Raw genomic sequence first — 24,155 nt, 5'->3', positions numbered from 1 at the left:
TGGAAATATTTGAGGAAGTGCAGGGGAAAATTTCTCAACGTTTCTTTCGTCGAGACACACGCGGTCTGATGCACTCTGGACGTCGACTCTGGAATTCTGTATCGGTAATGGGCCGCTGACCCAACAATACCATGCCATTACTCTGGCTGAACGGATCCGGAGCTAGTGAGAGGGGTGCACGATACTCTCCAGGCTGGAATCGTCTCCCCGTGTTGTTCAGTGAGCGCAGACGAAACAAATTGTATCGTATTTTCCTGCAAAGCCTGGGAGTGAGGAATCCTTACACAGCAAATTGAAATTGTGCATTTTTTTCTGCTTTTATGGAATCGAAATTTCTGTTAACACGTTCGCAGTTCAATATCATTATCGTATCGGAATGATAAGAAGAAAAACTTCAGTGTACTTCCCATCCCGGCAAACACACCCCCACACAGCCTGGTTTGTGTTTTGTATTCTGCCTGCTATTGAAGTCAGTGACGAAACGGGGAAGCATGTGTTTTGTATTTGGGACAGTGGCGTAGTGAGCGAAAAACATAAACAAAAGTGGGGGCAACAAAAAGTGCAGTTTTTCGTTCTATTTCAGTGTCATAGCATACTTGGATATCGTCTGCAGCATAATGGCTGCTACAAAATGGCTGAATTTTGTTATTTGGTTAGCAGACTATGTGCGAAACAGCAAAGCGATGACAAATTAAATTTAGCTCCGCCTCTGTTTTTCCCACCCGCCGTCATTTTTGTCGTCGTGGCCACAAATTCACACAAGCCGGTTGTGAATGAGCTGTTGCTGGTGGTTTCTGTTTTATGAATGAGAGCGAGAGCTTCCGAGGACTCGTGCGCGGGAGAGATTTGGACAGCCCTTAAATCGAAAGAGAAAGAGCCACATGCTCTCCAAGTTGGCTGGAAACACAGTGGCAGGATGAAACAGGATGTTTTATCAAGGATCCGTGTTTTAGTATGATATAAGCATTGGCGAGGAGACGACCGTAGTGCGTGAGTAAACGTAATTCGTTCTCGTTCTCGTTTTTTTCCCTCGATAAAGCCGCAGGCGAGATTTCGTGGCGCAAACAGAGACGCACCAGCTGGCAGTGAGATACGACCGAGGCAAACGCGCGCGCGAGCGAACGATTGTGAGTGATTCAGGAGCAGGATTCGCAGGTGAATACCACCCTCGTGACGGTTGGCGAGAAAAGTTGGATGGATGGAGTCGCATGGTGTTTGAAACGAGTCTGGAACCTCCTTTTTATATGCGGGTTAGCGCGCTCGTGTAGTTTCAAAGCACCCATATAAATCCGAAAGAGCCAATCTTGATTGTGGCGCTAAATTGAAATTAGCAAATGATTTGAAAACAAACGCACGGACGTGATTGATAAGGGGTGATTTATGTGCTGTTTACCGCTTCGCCAGACACGGTATTTCCTATAGGTCTTACTCTCGGGAAGCACTCTAACGCTGGCAGCGGCGGAACCGGCCTCGGCTTCCGAAACTAAACACGACAGGTTGGTGTGTGTGTTGTGCAGCGGAAATCTTGACTCCAAGATAAATATTTGAACAGCACGAGGAATTGTCAGAATTTATGAGTTATGAATTATAAATCTTCCAACCTTTGCATCGCCTAGTAGCGACGATGGGAGAAAGAGGATAAAGGGCTGTATCCCTATGCCGTTAAAGAGTGGCAGTTGATGGCGTCTTTAAACGACAGGACAGTGCTCCCAGTTTTATGAAGACAAAAAGTCAATGGTGTTAAGACGGAATGTTTCCCCTTTAGAAGGAAGAACTCCCCTGGAAGAACCACGGCTTCCGGATATGACATTTTTTGCACATGCCATTTGGTTCAGCCCAATTTAATATGTCTGAGAACTGAGGACATCATCAGAGACATTTCATCTGATGCTAAATAGTAAATGTTAGGAGCATTATTAAATACAAAAAAGTCAATAAACAATTAAACATTTGAAAATTTGGGCTGAAAAGTTGCACCTTAGCGATTCATTTTTTTCTTTGTTTTGAAATAGGACTATCTTTAATTTCTATGTAGGGGGGGTCACTCTACGAAAAATGTAACGATTCATTAAGAGTTTTTCAGAGTCTTCTTCTTCTTGAATGGCGTTAACGCTCCCTTGTGGAACTTTTGCCGTCTCAACGTATGCATTAACTAGCGTCATTCATCAATACTTGGTCGAGATTTCTTAAGCCAAATAACACGCCTTGAATGTATTCCGAGGGGCAAGCTCTTGAATACGCATGACCACAGTGCAAGTCGAAGGAAATTTCTTTGACGAAAAATCCCCCGGCCAGAACGGGAATCGAACCCGAACACCCGGCATGATAATGTGAGACGCTAACCACTCGGCCACGGGTGCACTGTTTTTCAGAGTCATAATACTCAAAATCGTTATTGCGACATATGTTGTGTTATATATCATTAGACAGGAAATTTATCCAGCATTTTTCTTGCTTAAAACATGAACAGTGAATATAGTAACAATTTCACGATTAAAATAGGGATGTTTTCTTTCGATTACACTAACCACTCGCTTTCCTTACCGACGCAACGAGCAATCTTTTTGCCTGCATTTCGGTGTTAGCTCACAACATGAGCTTATGCGTATAATGAATTATTCTCCATTAACCGATAATAGGCATTAATCAGTTATTGTATTGCCCAATCAATTCGTGCTCAATTTTCGTGTAGGTCTTGCTACTAACAATTTATGTTAGAGTAGTCCAGTATGTAATAGTATCGAGCATGTTGTTTGGTAATGTTGAAAATGCAAAAAATGAATTCAACTGGCTGCTAATTTAAATGATCGAAAAAAGGGTATAATCACGTATATCAGATTTTAATAGTTCGAGTAGTCGCGATCTTAATGTTATGCTCCCCATATATTTATTCCTAAGAAACCTGCTTCACTCCCTCGAAAGCACATTCCCATTTTCCTTTCCGTTTTCTATACATAAGCAGAATTTAGCATCCAATGAGATCAATTCACTACAGCAGCTAAAGGGTGTGTCACATCAAATTGCATCACGGAAAAAACGCTGTAGAAATTCGCCCAGTAGACCGATCCTTTTGAAAATTTTAGACAGTAAAATAAAAACTATTAAACAACTTTTGGCATTTTCTTTTTATTCATACTTCGTGCCCAAGCCCGTGTGCTCGCACCTTCCTCTTTTCCCCGTCCATAAGGTTCTGTACAACGTCAGGTTGTAGTTTTTTTCTGAATAGCAATCCATTTTCTCTTAAAGTCCGCCTCTGATTTGACAACTTTTGAGTTCTTCCGGAGGGCCTGCTTCATAATCGCCCAATATTTCTCTTTTGGGTGAAGCTCCGGCGCGTTGGGCGGGTTCATTTCCTTTGGCACGAAGGTGACCCCGTTGGCATCGTACCACTCCAACACGTCCTTTGAATAGTGGCACGGAGCGAAATCCGGCCAGAAGATGATCAGGCCCTCGTGCTGCTTCAATAGTGGTAGTAAGCGCTTCTGTAGGCACTCCTTAAGGTAAACCTGCCCGTTTACCGTTCCGGTCATCACGAAGGGGGCGCTCCGCTTTCAGCAAGAGCAGATCGCTTGCCACACCATGTACTTTTTGGCAAACTTGGATAGTTTCTGCTTGCGAATCTCCTCCGGAACGCTGAATTTGTCCTCTGCGGAGAAGAACAACAGGCCCGGCAGCTGACGAAAGTCCGCTTTGACGTAGGTTTCGTCGTTCATTACCAGGCAATGCGGCTTCGTCAGCATTTCGGTGTACAGCTTCCGGGCTCGCGTCTTCCCCACCATGTTTTGCCTTTCGTCGCGGTTAGGAGCCTTCTGAACCTTGTATGTACGCTGGCCCTCCCGCTGCTTGGTCCGCTGGACGAATGAACTTGACAAATTCAGATTATTGGCGACATCCCGGACCGATCTTCTCGGATCACGTCTAAACTGCTTAACTACACGCTTGTGATCTTTTTCACTGACGGAGCATCCATTTTTGCCGTTCTTCACCTCCCGGTCGATGGTCAGGTTCTCGAAGTATCGTTTTAGTACTCTGCTGACCGTGGATTGGACAATTCCCAGCATCTTACCGATGTCCCGATGTGACAACTCCGGATTCTCGAAATGAGTGCACAGGATTAATTCACGACGCTCTTTTTCGTTCGACGACATTTTTCCAAATTTACGAAAAATTGACAGTGAAGCATGGCCAACGTGATCTATACACTCTTATCTGATTATAAGCGAAAGCTGAAGATATAATTCTTAAAAAATAAATTTCTACAGCGTTTTTTCCGTGATGCAATTTGATGTGACACACCCTTTACACGAACTTCCCGAGAGAGCTCTATTGGCCATAGGATAATTAATATACATCACCGGGCAACGAAGGAGAAAATGCTATTTCCATCTATAATATATTTCTGTAGTCAGATTTATTTGACTTAGGCTTATAGTTATGTAAATCTTAACTTTTTAGACCTATGTTTAAAATGATATTTGATGACTCTTTGACTTTTTCTGCATAATTGAATAAACTGAAAAAAATGGTAGGAATGGCTTTAATGGTATTTTTGTGTACATTTTTGAACAGAATTTGATTCCGCATTCTGCCAAGCACGCATACCAGGAACAATATTATTATAAAACTTAGATGAACTTCAATTCTGCCTTCGCAGGGTTTTAGATCAAGGTCTACCCTGTCAGAAAAACATCGGTTCAAAATCTTCTATCGGTAAAAATTAAAATAAATTACGATTTAAGATTTTTACCTTTTTCAGTAAAAAATGTTTATTTCTCAGGCGATCAAACATCGTTAAATTAACTCTAGTGACTCTCAACTTCAAAATTCATAAAAACTTTATAAGTAGGACTTGTAGAGGATGAGATTTCCTAGAAGTCCTTCGAATACACCATTGTCCTATCTTAAACCGTATGCGGCGCTAGGGTGAAGAAAATTTTCTATTGACGAATTTTCGGATAAATTTGGCTTTGAGTAATCATATAATGCAATATACATATAATAGAAAGTATAGTAACAACTTCAACTTTTATTTTGAAAGAATATAACAGAATAGAAAATATGTAAACATGGGTTCATTAACAAAAAAACTGCCTAAATATGGCTACTGTTATATGCCACCACAGCGCTTAGAAGTCTCTGCGAATATTTCGCGTGCAAACGGTACTTTATAATGGTTTTGGATTCTCGTTTTGCTCAGATGCACTAACCATTTTTACTCGAGTTGGTTTACCGTATTGGTTAGACAGAGATACATGATCTGCCTCTGCAGATGATTTTTCCCGAATGACTTTAGCAGCAGTCTGATCTTTGCAGTCTCCAGCTATGCTCTCAATTTTTTGTAGCTTTGTTCTCTTTGTGCATGTATGGCGCTTTCCACGGGAAATAGCTGTAAGACAGATGGCACAAACCTTCGGAGGAATCTTTAACTTTGTACCTTGCTTTGGGCGTTTAGGGAAAATGGTCTGTTGTGCGACTTTACAAAGATTGCAATTGCCATGGTCAGATGAACTTCTGGTTTCAATTAATTGATCTTCGGAGTAATCGTGTACTGAAAAACCCACTGGAGTTTTGCTTTTCGAGCACCTATACACCATGGCATAACAGCTTGAGCAGAGCACTTTGGGGAACATCGAGACTTTATCGCAATAGGAGAAGATGAAATTTTGAATAATTATAGATTTAATCATTTTGGAAATAGGTTTCGCGGTAGCGGCCTTCGTGAAGCACAAAAGGCAAACTTTAATTCGATTTTCTTCGTGATTTCTCATGATTTCCGAAATGTTTGGCAAACACCAACTAGGAAAGACCAACTAGGTAAACAGCAAAACTAGGAAAGAAATGGCGTGCTATAGCACAAGCTACTAGCAGATCAACACAATACAATGAGTTAATAGCATATGTGTGCGTGAGATGAAAGCAACTCAGATACACAATCATCATGTTATGCGATCCAATAGAGATTCTTATGCCTGATATCACGAACACTTTTGTCCAGTGTGTAATACGCACATAAGAAAATTAGAATAAGAAGATCGTGTTACGTCTATCGGTCATATCACGCATACTACACAGTGAATCCGGCATTGTTACAACTACTAAAGCACGTATCCGACAATCTCACACGTGCTCATGGAAATCTCTATAGAGTGAAGCGATGTATTGCATATTATGGTGGAAGGAACTCATTTGTCATTTGATTCGGTGTATTGCTATATCATTCCAGTTGAAGCTGAGTAATTTAAAAGCCTTTTGTACACCCTACCAGAACAAGAAGCAGAAGGTTCGTTGAAAGTATATCGGTCGAAAAATCTCCCAACCAAGATAGCGATAGATAGTTAACTAAAGTGCTTCATGTACTGTGGTATATGGTTTCTAGCATCGTATACGTTAAAGATATGACAATGGTGTATTCGAACGACTTCTAGGAAATCTCATCCTCTACAAGTCCTACTTATAAAGTTTTTATGAATTTTGAAGTTGAGAGTCACTAGAGTTAATTTAACGATGTTTGATCGACTGAGAAATAAACATTTTTTACTGAAAAAGGTAAAAATCTTAAATCGTAATTTATTTTAATTTTTACCGATAGAAGATTTTGAACCGATGTTTTTCTGACAGGGTAGACCTTGATCTAAAACCCTGCGAAGGCAGAATTGAAGTTCATTTAAGTTTTATAATAATATTGTTCCTGGTATGCGTGCCACGTTATCTCATCTAACCCTTTAAAAGGATGAAAGTTCATACAGAAAACGGTTTTCGTATCTCTATTGATGTATTGAAAGTGAAAAAATTACAGATTCAGAACAATGAAAAAACTCGATTCAAATGCAATTACTACTCACAATCACAGTCCTATGTCAAGATCCCGTCCGTGCCCCTAAGCTCAGACCCATCAACTTTTTTTCACTTTTTTTCATTACTGTGAAATAAAATTAAATATTAAATAAATTTTTTTAAATATTTTTTATAGGGATCTACAAGTGTTTAGATATTTAAGGTCAACGTTTCTTCGTTCTTTAGGCAGTTTGATGCCTATTAGGCTGAATACTTTCCGGGAATGTTTCTGTTTAAGAAGGATTAAGAAGGATTGTAAATTATAGCCAACACAAAGCTTTGGAAGTCTGATGCTTATCGTTCCAGTCGCATAATTTATTTGGCATGGAGACCTAAACTAAATACTAATAACTAATTATACTTATTGTAGATTATAACGGCCATTTTGAATAAGAACATGAGGTTGGCAACACTTAATGGATATCTGCGCCATTTTGACAACTGCCACTCGTTTTGTGTTCGGTTTTATTTGCCATATCATCATGAATAGACTGACACTTGAACGACGCCTGCAAAACGTGGAGTTTTTCATTAAAACCATGCTTCTCCGGTTTTACTCAACAGGATAACACGCATCGTTGGAGGTATACGTAGCGACGCTTGGTGCGCTTTTTGAACTGGTGGAAACATTGGTCAGTTTCTCTTCGAAAACGATACCGTAAAGAACGTAAAATTCAATGGTGTTCGCTACAGTCCCGGGACCTCAAAAACAAAAAAAAGAAGTTATAATTATCTTTTTTCGTCGATCGGTTTCGGGCTCCATGTTGCGTTTCTATTGGCCTTACCACCTTACTACTTTAACACTCTGTCCAACTTCTATAAGACCACCTTGAAAATATTTCGTTGTAACACACATACAATAAAATACACATACAATTAGAATTAGAATGACAGAATCAACAAGATTTTTTCATACAATGAGTCCAATAAGTCATGTTTATACTCCTAATCCATTGCTTAGTTTCTTTGCTGGTATAAATAGCGGCATTGCCATGCTGGAATGTGAATTTTTTGCGCTGATTTCTACGCAAAAAATGATGGGAGAGATAATTTCAGAGCATTTTTGTTATCCTTGCTATTAATTTTGAATGATATGAAAAGTACTATTCCTCTTCCGTAAATCATGCCAGTACCCGTTGAAACCAACAGAACTATCCAAATTGAGCATTTTACATCACTGAAGATCACCTAGCAAAGTTAATAGTATAAAAAATTATAGGAGGTTGTGTTTAAGACACGACCGCAATGTTGACGTAGAACTACGCTGTATTTTTATTCAAGTCGCTTGTTTATAACTATGGATATTATTTCACTATGCTACGAAAATTTTGAAATAACCATTCTACCAGTTTGATCGCCCTGATTTATTTTTATTCTAGAATCATTTGATGATTCATTCTTGTGCTCGCAGAACAATACATGCTCGAAATAAGCGCAGATGTCATCCTTAGTGGAGAAAGTTTTGTTACTGGCATGCGAAACCTAATCTCATACAAAATTTCAGAACGACATTTACTTTCCTGGTGACTAAAAAAACGAAATAAACTCTATCGGTTAATCTTAACAACCTCGAAAAGAGTAGCTGCTTCATTATGGTCAAGATTAGCGCAAATGAAATCCTAGTTGAAAGCAGTTTTGCGACTGGCACGCTAGCCCAAATAAATTAATAACTTAATATAACTTATTGAATAACTTTGTATTCCCCAATAATTTTTTGGTGCATAACCTTTACACCTGCTTCACCATAGCGTCAGTTCAATGCATTGATGATGATTGATGACATTGAAAACAAACAATGTTAATTGCTTGGAAAAAGGCTGAATATTTTCCTCAGTAGAGATTCATTATCAATACATTACAATTACAATTACTTTAAACTTCTTCAGTTCATTCGTCTCTAACCTTCAAAAAGGCCCTTGGAAAACTTCACTTTATCCATAATATTACTCCTCAACCCCTCCATTGCCTTGAGAAAGGCATTCTATCTCTCGCCGTCCAACTCGCCCAGCAACAATGTTGTTCAGTCGATGTCCTCACGAAGCATGAAAGTTTGCCTCAGCGAAATCCACTGTTCATACTCTAGGCCAGGGTTTTACAGATTTTTTTTTATGGCAGAGCACTTTTTATAGTAAAAATATTTGACGGACCACCTGCATTTTTTAATCAATAAAACAAATCTTATTTGCATTGCCATTACCCAACAGGAAACAATTTTCCGTTACGCATATCAGTTACACGACATCTGACTCGGAGTGAACAAGATAAATCACTATATGCCCAGTGAAATTGAATTGAAGAATGTTTTTCTCAAGGAGGATTTCCAAGTGGGAGCATTTGCTATAACTTCGCGGAGCACAAATTTCCCGCGGAGCACCATTTGAAAACCCCTGCTCTAGACAAATGTTCCCTTTCGTTCTTCTTCTTTCCTTTGTTGAGGAGACTTTATATCTTATGATTTCTCTTTCGTTGCTCGTTGATAAGTTGCTCGTTATTTACAGCTCTGTTCGGGAAAGCTCACAAATGGACAGAACAAATTTATGAGGGAATGGGAATGCTTCAAATCTTAGGGAATTTCCGATTCGTTTGATATGTAAATTGGCAAAATCCGTTCACGGCGAAAATAGTTATTATCGTTAACTTTGTTTCATAAAAACGTTACCTGTTTTCTGATTTGGCACCCTTAATGAAAGACGTAGTTCTACGTCAAAATATCGACTAACATTGAAGGCCTTCTCGTTATGGTATATAGCAAAATGTATTCTTTTGGAAATTTGTCGGTTTATGTGAGCTTTGGCAAAACTCAGACGTCTTCCGATGTGAGATGGTGTAAGATTAGGAGCTTTAATCTTTTAAGCCCTTTTTACCAAAACTTGACGAATTGTCACCAAACATTTAAATTTAACATTGAAACATTTAAACATTTAAACTATTTCCCTCTTATCCCGGTCAGAGAGCTTCGACTTACGTGGAGCTCTCTCCTTCTTACCGTATCCTTGAGGATTCGCAAAATAATTGAGCACTACTTGACGAGATCGTCCAATTCGACGAGCAATTTCTCTGATACCAACATTTTCTTGGTGGAATGCATCAATTTGTCTTTCTTCTCTCTTCGTGAGCACTTTTCCCTCCGGCATTTTCCAGATCTATCAACACTCAAAACAACTGAGACTACAAAAAATGTAACTGGTCTTATACAAACTTGACACTTGAAAAATACAAAAACAGTCGTTTACACTCAGCGCTTGCCCACTCCCATATGAAAATCATGCAGTGTATGGTAGTCACCAATACCTACACACTAGATTATACAGGAGAAACGTGCAATACGCACCCCCTAAGCGAGAATTGACTTATATTGACCGTGCTCTTAAAAATTAAGGTAAAAACTACGTCAGTACGTAGATTAGTTAACCCTCAGTCATCTGTAATCGTTCTGTATTTTAGATACTGAATAACAAAAGTGCTACGAATTTTATTTTGTAAGGCGTCCAAATTCTATATTTCCAATCATAGGGTATTAAATGGCCCAGCAGAAGTATAATATGTCCATAAGCCGTTTCTCTCAGAGACTGTAAAGCTCAGAGAAACAGCCTGTATGAATGAGAGATTCCATCAATCTATTCGCTTAGTTCTCACCAGCGAAGAGAAGAAACCGTTTCCCCGGTGAGCGTGTTCTCCCAGTATTCGTGCATTAATTCTCCAGTCCGCGCTCTTTTTTTCCTACCTTCTCTGAGTACATAATATAGATGCCAGATGTAAAGACATGTTTCCGATTTGAAGACATTTAATTTTGTGAAAACATACTAAGGTCATTTCAAAGTATGTGAAAACAATTGTTTGTGTGATTTATCGAACATAATTTAGAAATATCATGATGGTTTGCTCATTTTTGTTCATTACGATTACACTTGAAGACATTTATTCGTGTCATGCAGAGATATCTGAAAAAGTCATCTGGCATCCCTCACATACAATCAATTTCTCTCGTGAGAATGTTATCTGGCTGAAAGCGAGCAAATTACCCCGATTGAGGGTATGCCGTACCGTCCGATGGTAAGCTGATGAGGAAAATATCAAATTGAGAAGGAAATGAATCCTTTCTTACCGTTTTCTTCGTCTGAGATATCCACTGGGAACTCGACTCAATAAATATGACTCACAGTTATCGCCTCTGAATCGGTTTCAAGCAACAAAAATCTTATAGAAATGAAAAAAAAATAGAAATTTACAAGAAAATCAAGCGGATCAAATTGCCCGGCAGGCGCGTTTTAGACACATCTCCTCTAAATTCAAGCATTGTTTACTTACAATGACACAAATCATCAAGATCTTATAGAAGATGGACAGAGTGTATGCGAAAAGGTTTGATGCGTGCTTATTTGGAATGTTGTTTTGTTTCTCATATTATTCTGATATTGCTATGGTATTTAGTATAAAGCTGGAGGGAAGCAATTTTTTTTATTATTTTCTCGCTCATTTAATCTAATGAATCGGGATGTCAAAACATGTGCTAAATAATTAAATTTATTTATTATTAAATTAATTTTGGGTATAGGGAAACAACATTCGTCACGTTATCACTGATATACGGCCTCCATTGCTGCAAAAGTAATCAGTAGTTAGAGTTCCTCCAAGCCATTGAGGTCGCCATGTGTTGGAAAACGTATTTTAATAAAAAAAATACGGTTAATTTTTCAGTGGTACTGTACTAGTAGGTGTACTAGTTAGTTTGTTCTCCTGTTTATTCTAAGCATCGATATAACATCGATTTTTCTGCTCCTTCGTCGTTTCTAAACGACCTGATTCTTGTGCCTTTGGCCTATGTACTCACTGGTGCAGTCTTTGCAGGGAATTTGGTAGACTCCTGATTTTCCAGTCGACGAAATTTTGTCATTCAAGTTGCACAGAAGGCCTTTCAAGATGTTCTCGATTTAGTTTCATCATGCTTTCTGAATGCGATAATTATTTTCGTGGAACACGGAAGGTTGATACTTTTCAGGGACAAATGACCTTTGGGTTAAAGTCCCTTAAAAACAAGAATCGAACCGAACCGGTTGATACTTTAATGATATTCTTTCTTAAGTTTTAGTAGGTACACCGGGGCAAGCTGAAATTCGGGGTAAGTTAAAACGGAAATCATAATTACCAGAATATTCGAATGCTTCAACGCAACTTGTTCACTTTTCCTTGTTCCGTAAAATCAGAACAAATATTTTTGCGCACCGATTCAATCGGTCCAGATTTTTTTTTTAAATATCGCCAGAATCGCATGCCAGGTAGTCAAATAGGGATAATCAAGTGTAGTGACTTTGAAAACTAAACTAAAAAACTATTTCCGTATAGCTCTGAGAATTTTAACTCACACCATGTTTTTTTTTCAACCCTGGGGTAAGTTAAAACCAATCAAAATCGACTATTTCTTAAACATTGTTGCAGATGTCGGACGTTATATGTCGGTGACAGGGTTGCCATAAAAAAATCTATGTTTTTGGTCTCAAAAAATCTTTTTATTCACACTTTTTTTTCACACTTTTCTAAACGAATTTTTAATTTTAAGATATTCACGAACAAAATGGTGCTACTATGAATGACAGATAACGGTGCTCAGTATAAACAAAAGTTGCCCTCTATGCTTGAGGAAAGGATTAATGGAAAACTCCATGTATTGCAGCACTGTGTAAAGAGCATTGTTCTTTATGTTCAAACAGAAGGATAAAAGGCGAAAGACGCCAAACTAATTATTTTTTGTGATACCTACGAAAGATATCACACGAAGAAGCATCATAACAAATATTTTTTAAATATAAACATAAAAACATTGTGTAGTAAATGCTTATCAGAAGTTTAAAAAAATAGAAGGAATCTTGTTCATCTTTCATTATCTCACAAAGTTATATATCACTGTATTTTCGAGTAAAAAAGATTGCGATCACTACGACACACATGTCGAAATTTTATACGACCGCAAAGGGTTAAGGGTTTTGAAGCATAATCTCAGCTATTGTATCACTGATTGGCATAGTTATTATGAATTTGACGATGTTGGTGATATCCACGTAAAAATTCGCATTCACTGTGCTTCAGCAGGAAAAAGATAAACAGTGTTATTTATTTATTGTATAGTTAGCCGATGACGCTGATTTTTGCACCTTTTCGTCTTAGATTGAACATGAGAAAGCAGTACTACACGCTATTTATGAATGCCAAAATAACTTTCATTCAAACTGATTCGAATGCTATATGAAGAAAATTGGTGAGTTGGAAAACAAATATTGAGATCAAGCCATAACTAATATTGGGTTGTTATTTTGAAACATCTGTGAATCTGTGTGAAAACCAGAAAAGTCTGTAATATGTATCAACAGATTCTTGGTTTCAAAAAATTTGAAAAATCTGTACAAATACAGAATATTCTGTAGATTTGGGTAACCCTGGTCGGTGATTGTTGTATGAATGAATGATGATAAATTAAAAAATAAGAATCATTCATATTCCACTCCTCAGTATGTTCTACATAATTTCTGAATACACAGACATGATAGAGGAACTGGTACAAATTCGGTACCCCGTGGGTAATTTGGTACTCACCCGGATCTCCGGCGGTAATGAGCGCACTCTGGTGATGAATAAAAAAAGTGTTCTAGTAATGTAGTAACAAATGTCAGATGCCAAAAATCCAAAATATCTGTGTTTTTTTTAAAAATCAAGTTTTGTTGTTTTTGAAATCTCGAAAATTTTTCATGTGCGTCCTTTGAAAAATCATTAAAAATCGAATAGTGAGCCGATTTTAAATATTAAAGCTGATTTGGATCGAGAAATTGATGTTCTTCAACGAATTCGAGTAAGTGTATCGAGATTTTAATCAGAGATGAAATTTGTTCACTTTTTCTTGAAAAAATCGTTTTTTGTTCCACTTTATTTTGTAAAATTGCATGCTTTTTAAAAAAAAATGGGGTGCCAAATTTATACCCAGGCATCTCGGGTACTCGAATTCGAGTTGTTTCACTTCTATGCTCAAAGCTCCGAGCGATATCAAGATTTTTGAAATCGGTTTGCGGGGAAATGTCCGCAATAGATCCCTTCATAAGCTGACGAAATATGAAGAAATTTCGAGCATTGGCAAAGAGCTAAGTACAAAAAAACAAAATGGGGTACCGAATTTGTATCAATTTCTCTACAAGTAAAATTTGTTAATTTTGCAACTAGAGACCGTAACGTATTTTGTTTTTACTATTTTAGATTCCCTCTTCTCTACATAACATGTAACAAATGGTCATTTCAATAAAAATGTTTAGATTTAGTTGGATTTATTCCTAAACAAGTTTCCACAAGCCATCCCCTTCTTCCTTTTTGAGTGCGTTGCATAATATATATTTATATATATTTCTATATTTGATCCCATAAACCTCCTTAGTGGCCGTTTCGAGTGGCTCTACTCTGACATGAAAGCGTCCAAAATAGTATTCTTGATGTTATTGTTTCGTATATTGATTTCTAGTATGCAGTGTCAATTTTGTGTGTATTAGACTACTCCCCCACATCTCACGTGTACCAAATCCCTTTTTTTCCAAATGTTTATATGTAATTCCTTCATCTTACTGTTTCATAAATCAGCTGTAGATAGTTCGAGAAGCAAAACCGCACATTAAACTTATGATAGTTCCGCGTTTCAACTTACCCCGCGCTACGGACAGGTTGAAACAATGCATATGAAAACTAAACATTTTCAACATTGATATTTTTTTAAATATCCAATGTGAATCCCTATTTTTTATCGAAAGTTATCTGTCATACTTTGTATATGCTGTAAATAGATTTCAATTTGGTGATTTTTTTAAGACAACTTTCAAGTTGAACTTCGAAAAAATCGTTTCAACTTGCCCCTAGGGTGTACCTTATCCTAAACCGCTGAACTCCTTTTCGCTATAAAATCATCTATCCCAATACGGTGTACTGAAGATGAATCAGTTTGGACAAAGTTCAGTGAAGTGAATCTTAGCGACATTTAACGTGTATAAACAGTTCGAAATAGTGAAAATAGTTGATATATCCGAACTTACGAATAATCGCGAATTGAGTGCATGGGACGAAGATAGAAAAAAAACCTTGTTTTTCAACAGTAATTAAAATGATTTTCCTAGGGAAAACGAAGATTAGCTACATGAAAACCTCGTTAATGAAGCTGGAAAACTATGTTGTGTCACTTAAAATTAGAACTGATATTCATGTCAAACATGTAATCACTTCAATAAACAGAAATTTTAAAAAAAACCGTGTACTGAAGAGACGATGCCCCTTCGAATGGAAGGCTGCTCTGAGCACTGATTGAGCAGCAGAAATGAGTAGCATCTACACGCTCGAGGAAAGAGTTCAAAATTTATATCTACCAATTGAAAACATTTCAGTGATAGACGGTTAGATTTAGTCGACAATTCCGCTTGACTCGACAGTGTCTGGAGTCGAGTTGCTCGACAAAATGATTGTGCAGCACAACAACGACAATACTTTCAATGAAATGTTTCTTACGACGATTTTTTGAATGGAGCATTAATTTTCATGAAAACAAAGCGAAGGTCCATTCAAAGTTATAATTATATTTAACACGTCAGACAAAGTTGTAGGGGCTTGATCGATGACACATGTAACCAGACAATACGTCGTGGAAACCATGGTGGAATGCTATTTGTAAGTCATGTAAAGGTTCAATAGAACCCGTCAAAAATCTTCACATCATAGAAACGGAATACAAACGTCTTCTGTTCTCTGCTCATCGAAGCTACACCTAGAATCACGATTATGGAGATAACAGTTCGGCTGAAAAGTTCATATGGTTGACGTCTAGATGGCACCTCTTGCAAAAAATCTACTTGACTATCACAAAGCACCATCTTTCAATGGATACGTGTCAAAATTTGACAGCAAACGGTCGATTGGTTCGTGAGTTACAGCGTTGAGAGTGAAGCAACTTCTGTTATTGTGAAAAAAAGGAAAAATCACAAATCAATGAAAACGATGCATGAAAATTGCATGAATTGGGATTCGAATTGCTTCCACATCCAACGTATTCTCCAGATCTGGCCCCCTGCGACCATTTTCTATTCACAGACCTGAAGAGAATGCTCACTGGCAAGAAATTTAAGACCGATGATGAAGCGATTACCGAGACTGAGGTCTATTTTGAGAAAAAAAACCGAAAGAGTAGGGGAGGGGGTGGAGTCACATTCGGACACTTTTTTTCTTGATTTTTAATATTTCTTTGTAAACTTAAAAAAAAACCCCGAATTCATCCTGGATGTCATTTGGACATCAATATATCATATGAGCGTGTTAGAGGTGTGCGTTGATGCGATTACGTATGGTTATTTCGAATTTTCGAAAATTGTCTTTTTGTCCGAATATCCCAGTCCTGGGGCACTTTCGGACAACGGAACAAAACATTAAAATTTTATATTTATCAAAAATTGTTTCCGTTTTCTCTTGTTTCCAGCATATTCTCCATTTTTCTGTTTATCAATATTTGCCTGAAAAGAAACTGCTTGCTACGAGAGTCAGTAAAAATTCGTGATTTGGCTTTCTTCCGTTTTCGAGTAGTGGTTTTCCGCGGTGAAGTTTTTGGAAAAGGTTCAACATTTTCCGGGGATAAAGTTGTCAAAGTAGAATCTATCTGTGCTGTAGACGCAATGTTTTGCAGCATTGTTGTATTACCCGATGATCAGTTGCTACCTCCGCTCCAGTAGGTGAAACCATCTGAGCATTCAAAATCCTTGTCCGAAAAAAACCTTTCTTGAGAATGGATAGCAACCTGTCATTTTGAATCCAGCTAGGATATTACCCAGATTGAAAGAAGCATTATAAGCCGATGCAACTATACCCGATAGGTCGTATATAGAAATAGTTTTCCCAGGATGGTTGAGTAGCCAATTGTTCTGGGAAACTGAGAGTTTTTTCTTGAAAGGGCCCATAACTGAAACATCCAGCGGTTGTAAGCGATTTGTGACATAAGGTGGAAAAGATACATGAATTGTGCAATTTTCCCGGCAATATTTATTTTTTTTCAAAGAGCAATGACTTTTTAATTGATTTTTGATTTTTTCGAAATTGATTCGTTTACGTTGCTTTTTGCTACCCTTTTTAAATGTTCCAGAACATTGAGAAACAGTTTTCCCGTTATGCAACCGTTAGTAGGGAAATTAGCAAAGACAATGGACCCAGTTGTGAGCCACCTGTGAGCTAGAATCATGAAAACGATTCTATTCGAAATTAGTTCGACAACTCTTTCCATCTCATCTTCGTTGATGCTGGTTCTATCGGTTTTCTTTTTGTAGTTGCGAACCATCATTAGGTCTGAGAATCAGACTAAATTTATGTTTGTTAGTAAACAACAATCATACACAAATTTTATGAGGTATTAAACAGTGTCCGAATGTGCCCCACCACCATCCGAAGACAAATCATAATTTTATCTAATAAATAGACCTTTATTTCCCTGTTGTTTGCACGTTTTTTTCATTTCATATTAGTTACTAGCTGAGGTGGTATACTTAAATTTCAAAATCGTTCACAAAGGAATTAGGGAAATACTTACAACTTCAAGCTCAAAAGTTTCGAAACGCGTATGAAAAAGGGCACTGTGTTGTTTTCGTCAGTAATAAACGACCAGGAGATGTCAAACCATATGACAGCTGTTTGTGGAAGGGCTGTTAACTTACTTACATTTATAATTTGGTTGAAAATTGTACCACTTAATTTTCACAAGCGCTGTCCGAAACTGCCCCCCTTTCCCCAACTATAAAAATGGTATCGAAAAGTTGCAAGATCGCTATAATCGCTGTATCGCCCTCGAAGGCAATTGTGTTGAATAATAAAATTGAATTTTGCAAAAAACTCCGTTTCACCGTGTTACCTTCTAAACTTTTCAGCCAAACTGTTAAGATCAATATGAGCGAGCGAAATAAGAGACAAATAAGCTTTCCTCATACTTTGCCACACACACGGTCCAGACCGAGATGGATATATATCTCCTTTATGCTCTCTTTTTTACTCTTAGAAAACACTTTCCAACTTTATTTTATAATCAGGTGCAATATTATCACGCATTTATGCAACAGTACCAATGGCTATGTGGATAGCGTGGTCGTGTAAAACAGGCTCGCATTCTAAGCCTGCCTTGGTTCGATCCCCGTTGGCGTCGTTTGGACTTTTTTGTGCAATCCCAAAAAAGATGAAAAAAGAGAAAAGGAAAGAAATGTCTGCTCCCATACATACAAACATTTTAAAGCTTTTGAGGTAGATGATCATTTGCTCATTTGACGCTTCAGGACACGAAAAAGCATATTTTCTGCCGAAAACTAAATACTTTCTGGCAACACTAGTTTGGGTGTATAGATAATAGCCTACCAACTTGTTTCATTGATTTCGATCCCTGTAATATTCCTTATTGATAGTTAGCTTCCCCTTTTCAGAGGTATAAAATAATGATAAAATAATCTGGAACCCCGATCGCCTTGGGGGACAAACTACGCCTGCATCGCTTGCAGACCCTTCGTGGCTGCTTCTCTGTACACACAGCTTCATCACTTGCATGCCCTTAATACTGTATAGGTAGGTACGCTCGGCTGCAGCAGCTTCTCAGAACTTGCTGAAAATTGCACAGCATTAAGTGTAGAATCTGGAGGAAAATCGATACATTCCTGGCGGATTTACGCCAGTCTCGTTTACCCGTCGGAACGTGGGTCGGGGGCTTCCTGCTGCTTGCTGCCCGATTTGATCCGCTTCGTCGAAGAGTTCGCAATGAAACGGGGTTGTCTGCAGGTGAATGTAACGCAGCCTTAATGATTACTGAAGGTCAAGGGTTGTCGAAACAATGGTTGATACCCCTCTCACAACACATGGCTTTCCGCAAAGGGAATAATTTTTAATTACACATGCCAAGCGCACGGCGCTTGAATAACTCAGGTATTAAATTGGGGTATCGGATGTTCATTCCACGCTTGTCAAGATTAACTGCCTGTGAGAATTTTGAACATCCTTCTGTTTTGTTCGGGAGTGATGCTGCTCTTCGCTAGAGGTTGAACATAAACGATGATAAATGACGGCTTTTTTGTACCGTCTGTGGAGGGAGACCGGTCTAATTGATTCTGTAATCCCGTAAATTATTCATAATTACCAGAAAATTCTGCACAATCTTGTTAGTGGGGGTATATCTCTCAATCCAGATAAATAAAATGCTACCGAAAGATTGGACAGTTCATCGAGTTCTGTTTTGGATTTTCCAACTCGTTCCATTCATTCATCCATCCCGGGGATCCTTGGGGCAACTCGACGGCATTCCAATACACGCTGCGGAACAAAACAAAAACAAGACAAAACAACGGAACAACAAAAAAGGGCAAACACATCACCCGCAAGCGGAAAAGCACAACTCATCGCAGCGAGCGAAGAAATGGAAAACTTTTGCTGCACTCCCTTCCTTCACCCTATTAAAAATGAATAACGCTTCCGCTGATTGCTATAAATAACAAATTGCGAAACTTTCCCCTATCCAAGACAAACCGACAACAATAACTTGGGCTTCGGAGTTTTACACCCGGTTTCCCCCCTCGGTTACAACCTGCAGAGACTGATAGGCTGACGGGGCATCTTCGAGTGGGTCACGGAAAGCGGAAGAAAACTTCCGGAAGGTACTTTTCGGGGAGAAGGAAAGTCATCCGTCTTCTGTCTGTCTACGAACTGAATTGAAATCTCGATCGGTCAATTGAGCTTCGCCACTGGTATTCATTGAAGCACCCCTCGTCCCTTGCATTTTAATTTTCAGCACCAAACGTTTTGATCCATAAAAAATATATTTGTCACAGTGGAACAATAACCCGGAGAACAAATGTCAAACCGTTTAGGGTTAAAAATGATGGCGTATCGAACGGATCCGCCACTGTTGCTATCGGAGCAACCGCCAACGGTTAGCCAACGTGACAGGCTGCCTACGCGAAGCAGCGGAAAAACCAAGATGAAAAAAGGTGGGAAAAAGTTGAAAAGTTGATCGCCTACACTTCGATTGCGAACGTGATGCGAACAAGGCTTCGAAAGCGCCTGGGAATGATAACACACAATGATAGGGGGAGGGGGGGAAGGAACAAGGTGTTTTATCCTCTCTTCTCTTGTCAATACTCGTCAAAAGAAACGGTCGCTGGATGCGAAACAGCTTGTGAGGAAAGCAGTGGGGTTGGGTGGTGGGGGAGGTCTATTCTCGACGGAGGTTAGTTGAGTCAAGAGGATAATGAAGAGCCTCTGGGAGGTGTAATCGGTGGCAAAGACCAAAACAGGTATCAATTCATTTGTTAGCAGCTTTTTCCTCTTGGCACGGTTCCTTCCTTCTATGTATGTCGGTGTGGTCAGTGTGGGTGGGTGGAGGGAACCATTCTCACTGATTTAATGCTACAAATGTGGTGAATGGGAAACCGACTGAAGCAAGTGAGCAATTTGGGCGGTGAGTCGGATCAATGTCGGGGCGAGAAGCAGGCAAAGCACTGATGGTTTATAGGCAATCAGTTTACCTGTTGAGTCGTGAGCGAAAGCGTGGGAGGGAATCAAATAGGCATTGGTTGTCGGGTTCCTGCCGTATCGTGTGTGGAATGGGACGTTCTGTTTCGCAATTCATTATGTGTGTGAATGGCACAGGATGCGACCGGAATATCATCAGGGCTCCTGAATATCTGTAATTTGCAAGCAATAGATTATATAATTAACGCGTCTCGGTAATGAGATTTTCCGCAAAACAATTGAAATTACCCCAGAAAACAAACTTTGCCGGATTGTTCTGAATTAAATGATTACAACTTTCTCTTTCAATTTCTCAATTTCATTTCATGGCAACCAAACGACGGCGATGATAAAGTCCGCATGGTTTTTGGAAGCTCCGGGCTATCTTTTCGGTGTGGACGAGTTTGAGTTTCGTGGAAAAATAGTGCCCCGACGAGTGCTTCGTGAGAAAAAGTAATAATTATAACAACAACCCAAAAGTCAAAAGTTTGCAGTGTTTTTCAGTATTTGGCGGGTTTGTTTGCACCGGGTGTGGTTTCACCGAGATTAGCGTGTTATAGTGTGTGCGGGTGGCGTTAACATTTGTTGTGAGTGCAACCGCGTTGAATTCGTTATCTCGTATATTTTGTGGGAATTCTGTGTGTGGTTTTCGTGGCAAACAGCACCATCGAATCACTGTTCTGGAGAGTAGTCCCATGTAGTTTAGCACAAGCACTCGAGATCATCGTTAGAAGTGAAATTATTGATTCGGAAGGGTGGGTGAGAATCAATTCAAAAGGCTCGTGTGCTGAGTGGCGTGACAGAAATAAAATCGCATTCGTAGAATCGATTTGTTTAAAGTGCACACAAGCGGTTCTGAGTGGTGAGGCTTTGAATATTGAAAGAGCTAAGCATCGCTTGCAACAGCAGTAAACCATCAAAAATAACCTCTCAAGCATCACCCGACGCGAGCCCCGTGGGGCTGCGCTTGGTCGGGGTCCTGCCGTGTGCAGTGTTTGCACCGAAAGCACCGAAATCGTCATCCCTGGTCGCGCAACGTTCGTCAGCTGCACCGTACAGCATCCCGAAAGGGCAAACCACACAACAAGTTACGTCGGCCGCCGTTACGTCATCCAAGTTGATCACGACTACGGCCAGCAGTAGCAGCGCCACCATCAGCACGACAACGTGTCACTGTGCATCTTCTAACGGCAACAACTCCGCCGTCAATAACAGCCAATCAAAGTCGGGTGCACTAAATCTCCCGCCGCCGCAACCACCGCGGCCACCACGCGTTCCGCTTCCTATCTTTGCCGCGGCCAACATAGCCAGCATTAGACCAATATCGGTCCAGTCTTCCGCCTCGGTAGCCTCCAACACGGAAGCACCACCAGCCATCACCACAACGGTTCATCAACACCACCATCACTACAACACGGCTCCACCGCCCCCTCCGGTACCTCCAAGCCCCTTGAACCCGATGCTTTTGGTTCCCATCTCGGTACCGGCCGGACTGGGAGCGCCCACCATCCAAACCAACCCCTGTGGCTACTCTGGCAACATTAGCAAGGTGAGTAGAACTTGTTTCTTTTTATATTTGCTCCTGTGAACGGTTGTGCCTTCAATAGTAGGCGTTGGACCAGAACAAACACGCATTCTTTGATTATACGGAGCTACAGTGTAGGATGAAAGAATCGTTTTCTATTTTCTGCCTTACTTTATTCGAGCGCTTAGTCATCAAGAAAGCATTTGATTTATTGTGTCGGAAAAGGTGACTACAAGACTCAATTAAATTGCAGTTTACACATAGCTTAGTTCCAGAAATACTGTTTGTTGTAAGTCAATACAACTCAAGAATTTCTGCTACAAAGTATTGAAGGAATCCAAATACTGCTCTTCTCCGGCTCCGGCTCATTGAAATGAAGGTACCTCAAACAGCTGAATATAATAATGAAAGCTTGCACTTACTCATATCAAAATAATTATCCGATGGGGTTTAGAAGTCGCATCATATTTTGAACACGTTGTTGTTCAATCTGATCATTCCATTTCGTCATCTTTTCATTTCTGGCAGCCTTGTCCAATTTTTCTCGATTGGATAGAAGGTGGATAAGGTTGATTGTCTGATATCCTCAGCTTCATTTCCCGCTATAGTCCCGTGGCATACTTCCTATGACATTTTAAAGTTTATATTTGTTATTATATATTATTTGTTCACAAACTACAGTTGTTTAAGTGTACCTGAGCATTCGTATAGAAAATGGAAAAAGAGGAACATCGTATTTTGATGAAACATTGTTTTTTTTGATGGAAAAAAAACTCCTGAACAATCAGTGCTGTGGTTGAGGAATTGTTATTCCACTCCTTCTCCTTCGAGAATAACAGTTTATCGGTGGTTTAGTGAATTTAAAATGGGCTGTACAATCACCGCAGATGCACCTCGCTCTGAAAAGCCCAAGAAATCGTGAAACAAGTGCATCGACTCGTTTAGAACGATCGTAACGTGAAGTTACGCGAGTTTGCTGAGGCCGTATTCGAGTGGGATACATTTTGTACGACATTTTGAACATGAAAAAGCTTTTCAAGCGATGGGTGCCGCGTTTGCTGACCGTCAACAAAAAAACAGCGTCGCGTTGATGATTCAACATTCGGTTTGGCGTTGTTGAAGCGTAATCGAGTGGTCTTCATTCAACGTTTTGTGAAATGGAAGAAACGTGGATCCATTACCACACTCCTGAGCCCAATAGGCAGTCTGCACGGTGGCATTGAGGCATATTTCGAAGACGTTTCGTTCTACTGAAAGGGAATCGAAATGTTGGAAACTCGCTATACCAAGTGTATTGCCCTCGAAGGAAGCTATGTTAACCCTTTGCGGTCGTATTAAATTTGTGCATGGGTATCGTACTGGTCGGAATTAATTTCCCTTGAAAAAGCAGTGATACATACAGGATTTTGAAAAATAAACATTTTTTTATTTATTTTGTGAACATTATTTTGTGCGAAATCTTTCGAAATAGTCTCCAAGAGTGAATCATATGAAGTACAATTAATACATAATTTTATTTTTATTGTCCGTTAAGCCATTAATGCAATAAATGTATAATTGATGCCAGCAATTTATATCCGAAAAGATGAGCACATCACATAAGACACTTATGCAAACAATTATTCTGCTCTTTAAAAACAACTACTTCAACATAATTCAAACCAGTTACTCAAATAATGATTTCAGCGTATCCGAAATGATCAAAAGTTTTCAATTTAGATGAACAAAGATTTTGTCGCTTGAGACACTTATACGATTATTCAAATAACAAATAACAAATAACAGTAGTTCTGATATTTATGAACAATCTTTTCCATCACACCAGAGTGTTACAATGGCTAAATTCTACTGTTATGATTTTTTGTCCCATATTCTTATACATTCTACGCACTGTGTGTTATTTTGTGTGGGTGACTACTTTGTTTGATACTTAGTACAGTTAGTACAGTTATCTATTACTCGTAGGAGCGCCGTAGTGATTCGTGAACAGGTTCATTAGACATCAAGCTACGATTAGGAAAAGCATAAACTTACACTTGGTCGCGTAAAATATAAGATTAGCATGGTTTCTTGCTGTAGTGGCTGAGAGCAGACAAACGACCAGAACGGTAAAAAAGGTATGGTGGCTGAGAGCAGACAAACGATCACAAAGAGTTAAGGAATAAATACTGCTCTGCCCTGAAAACGATTGTTTTCATTGAAAATCCCGGGACTTTTCAGCCCATGTAGTATATCATGCGTCTCCACCATATATTTAAGA

General features: G+C 39.2%; 1 protein-coding gene across 4 annotated transcripts in view; it reads left to right on the top strand.

Annotated features, from left to right (window-relative positions):
* The first annotated feature begins 966 nt into the window (after window positions 1–966).
* Window positions 967–24,155, top strand: part of LOC129778748 (nucleolysin TIAR) — a 1,021,219-nt gene continuing 998,030 nt past the window's right edge. For all 4 annotated transcript variants that reach the window (XM_055785883.1, XM_055785864.1, XM_055785877.1 and 1 more), the window contains exons 1-2: window positions 967–1,155; window positions 20,726–21,919. In XM_055785883.1, coding sequence (XP_055641858.1) covers window positions 21,830–21,919 — 90 coding nt within the window. In that variant the 5' untranslated portion in view covers window positions 967–1,155; window positions 20,726–21,829. The remainder of the gene's footprint in view (window positions 1,156–20,725; window positions 21,920–24,155) is intronic.

The sequence above is a fragment of the Toxorhynchites rutilus genome, chromosome 1 (assembly GCF_029784135.1).
Source record: "Toxorhynchites rutilus septentrionalis strain SRP chromosome 1, ASM2978413v1, whole genome shotgun sequence".
Lineage (NCBI taxonomy): Eukaryota > Metazoa > Arthropoda > Insecta > Diptera > Culicidae > Toxorhynchites > Toxorhynchites rutilus.
This window is presented reverse-complemented; position numbering and strand designations above follow the sequence as displayed.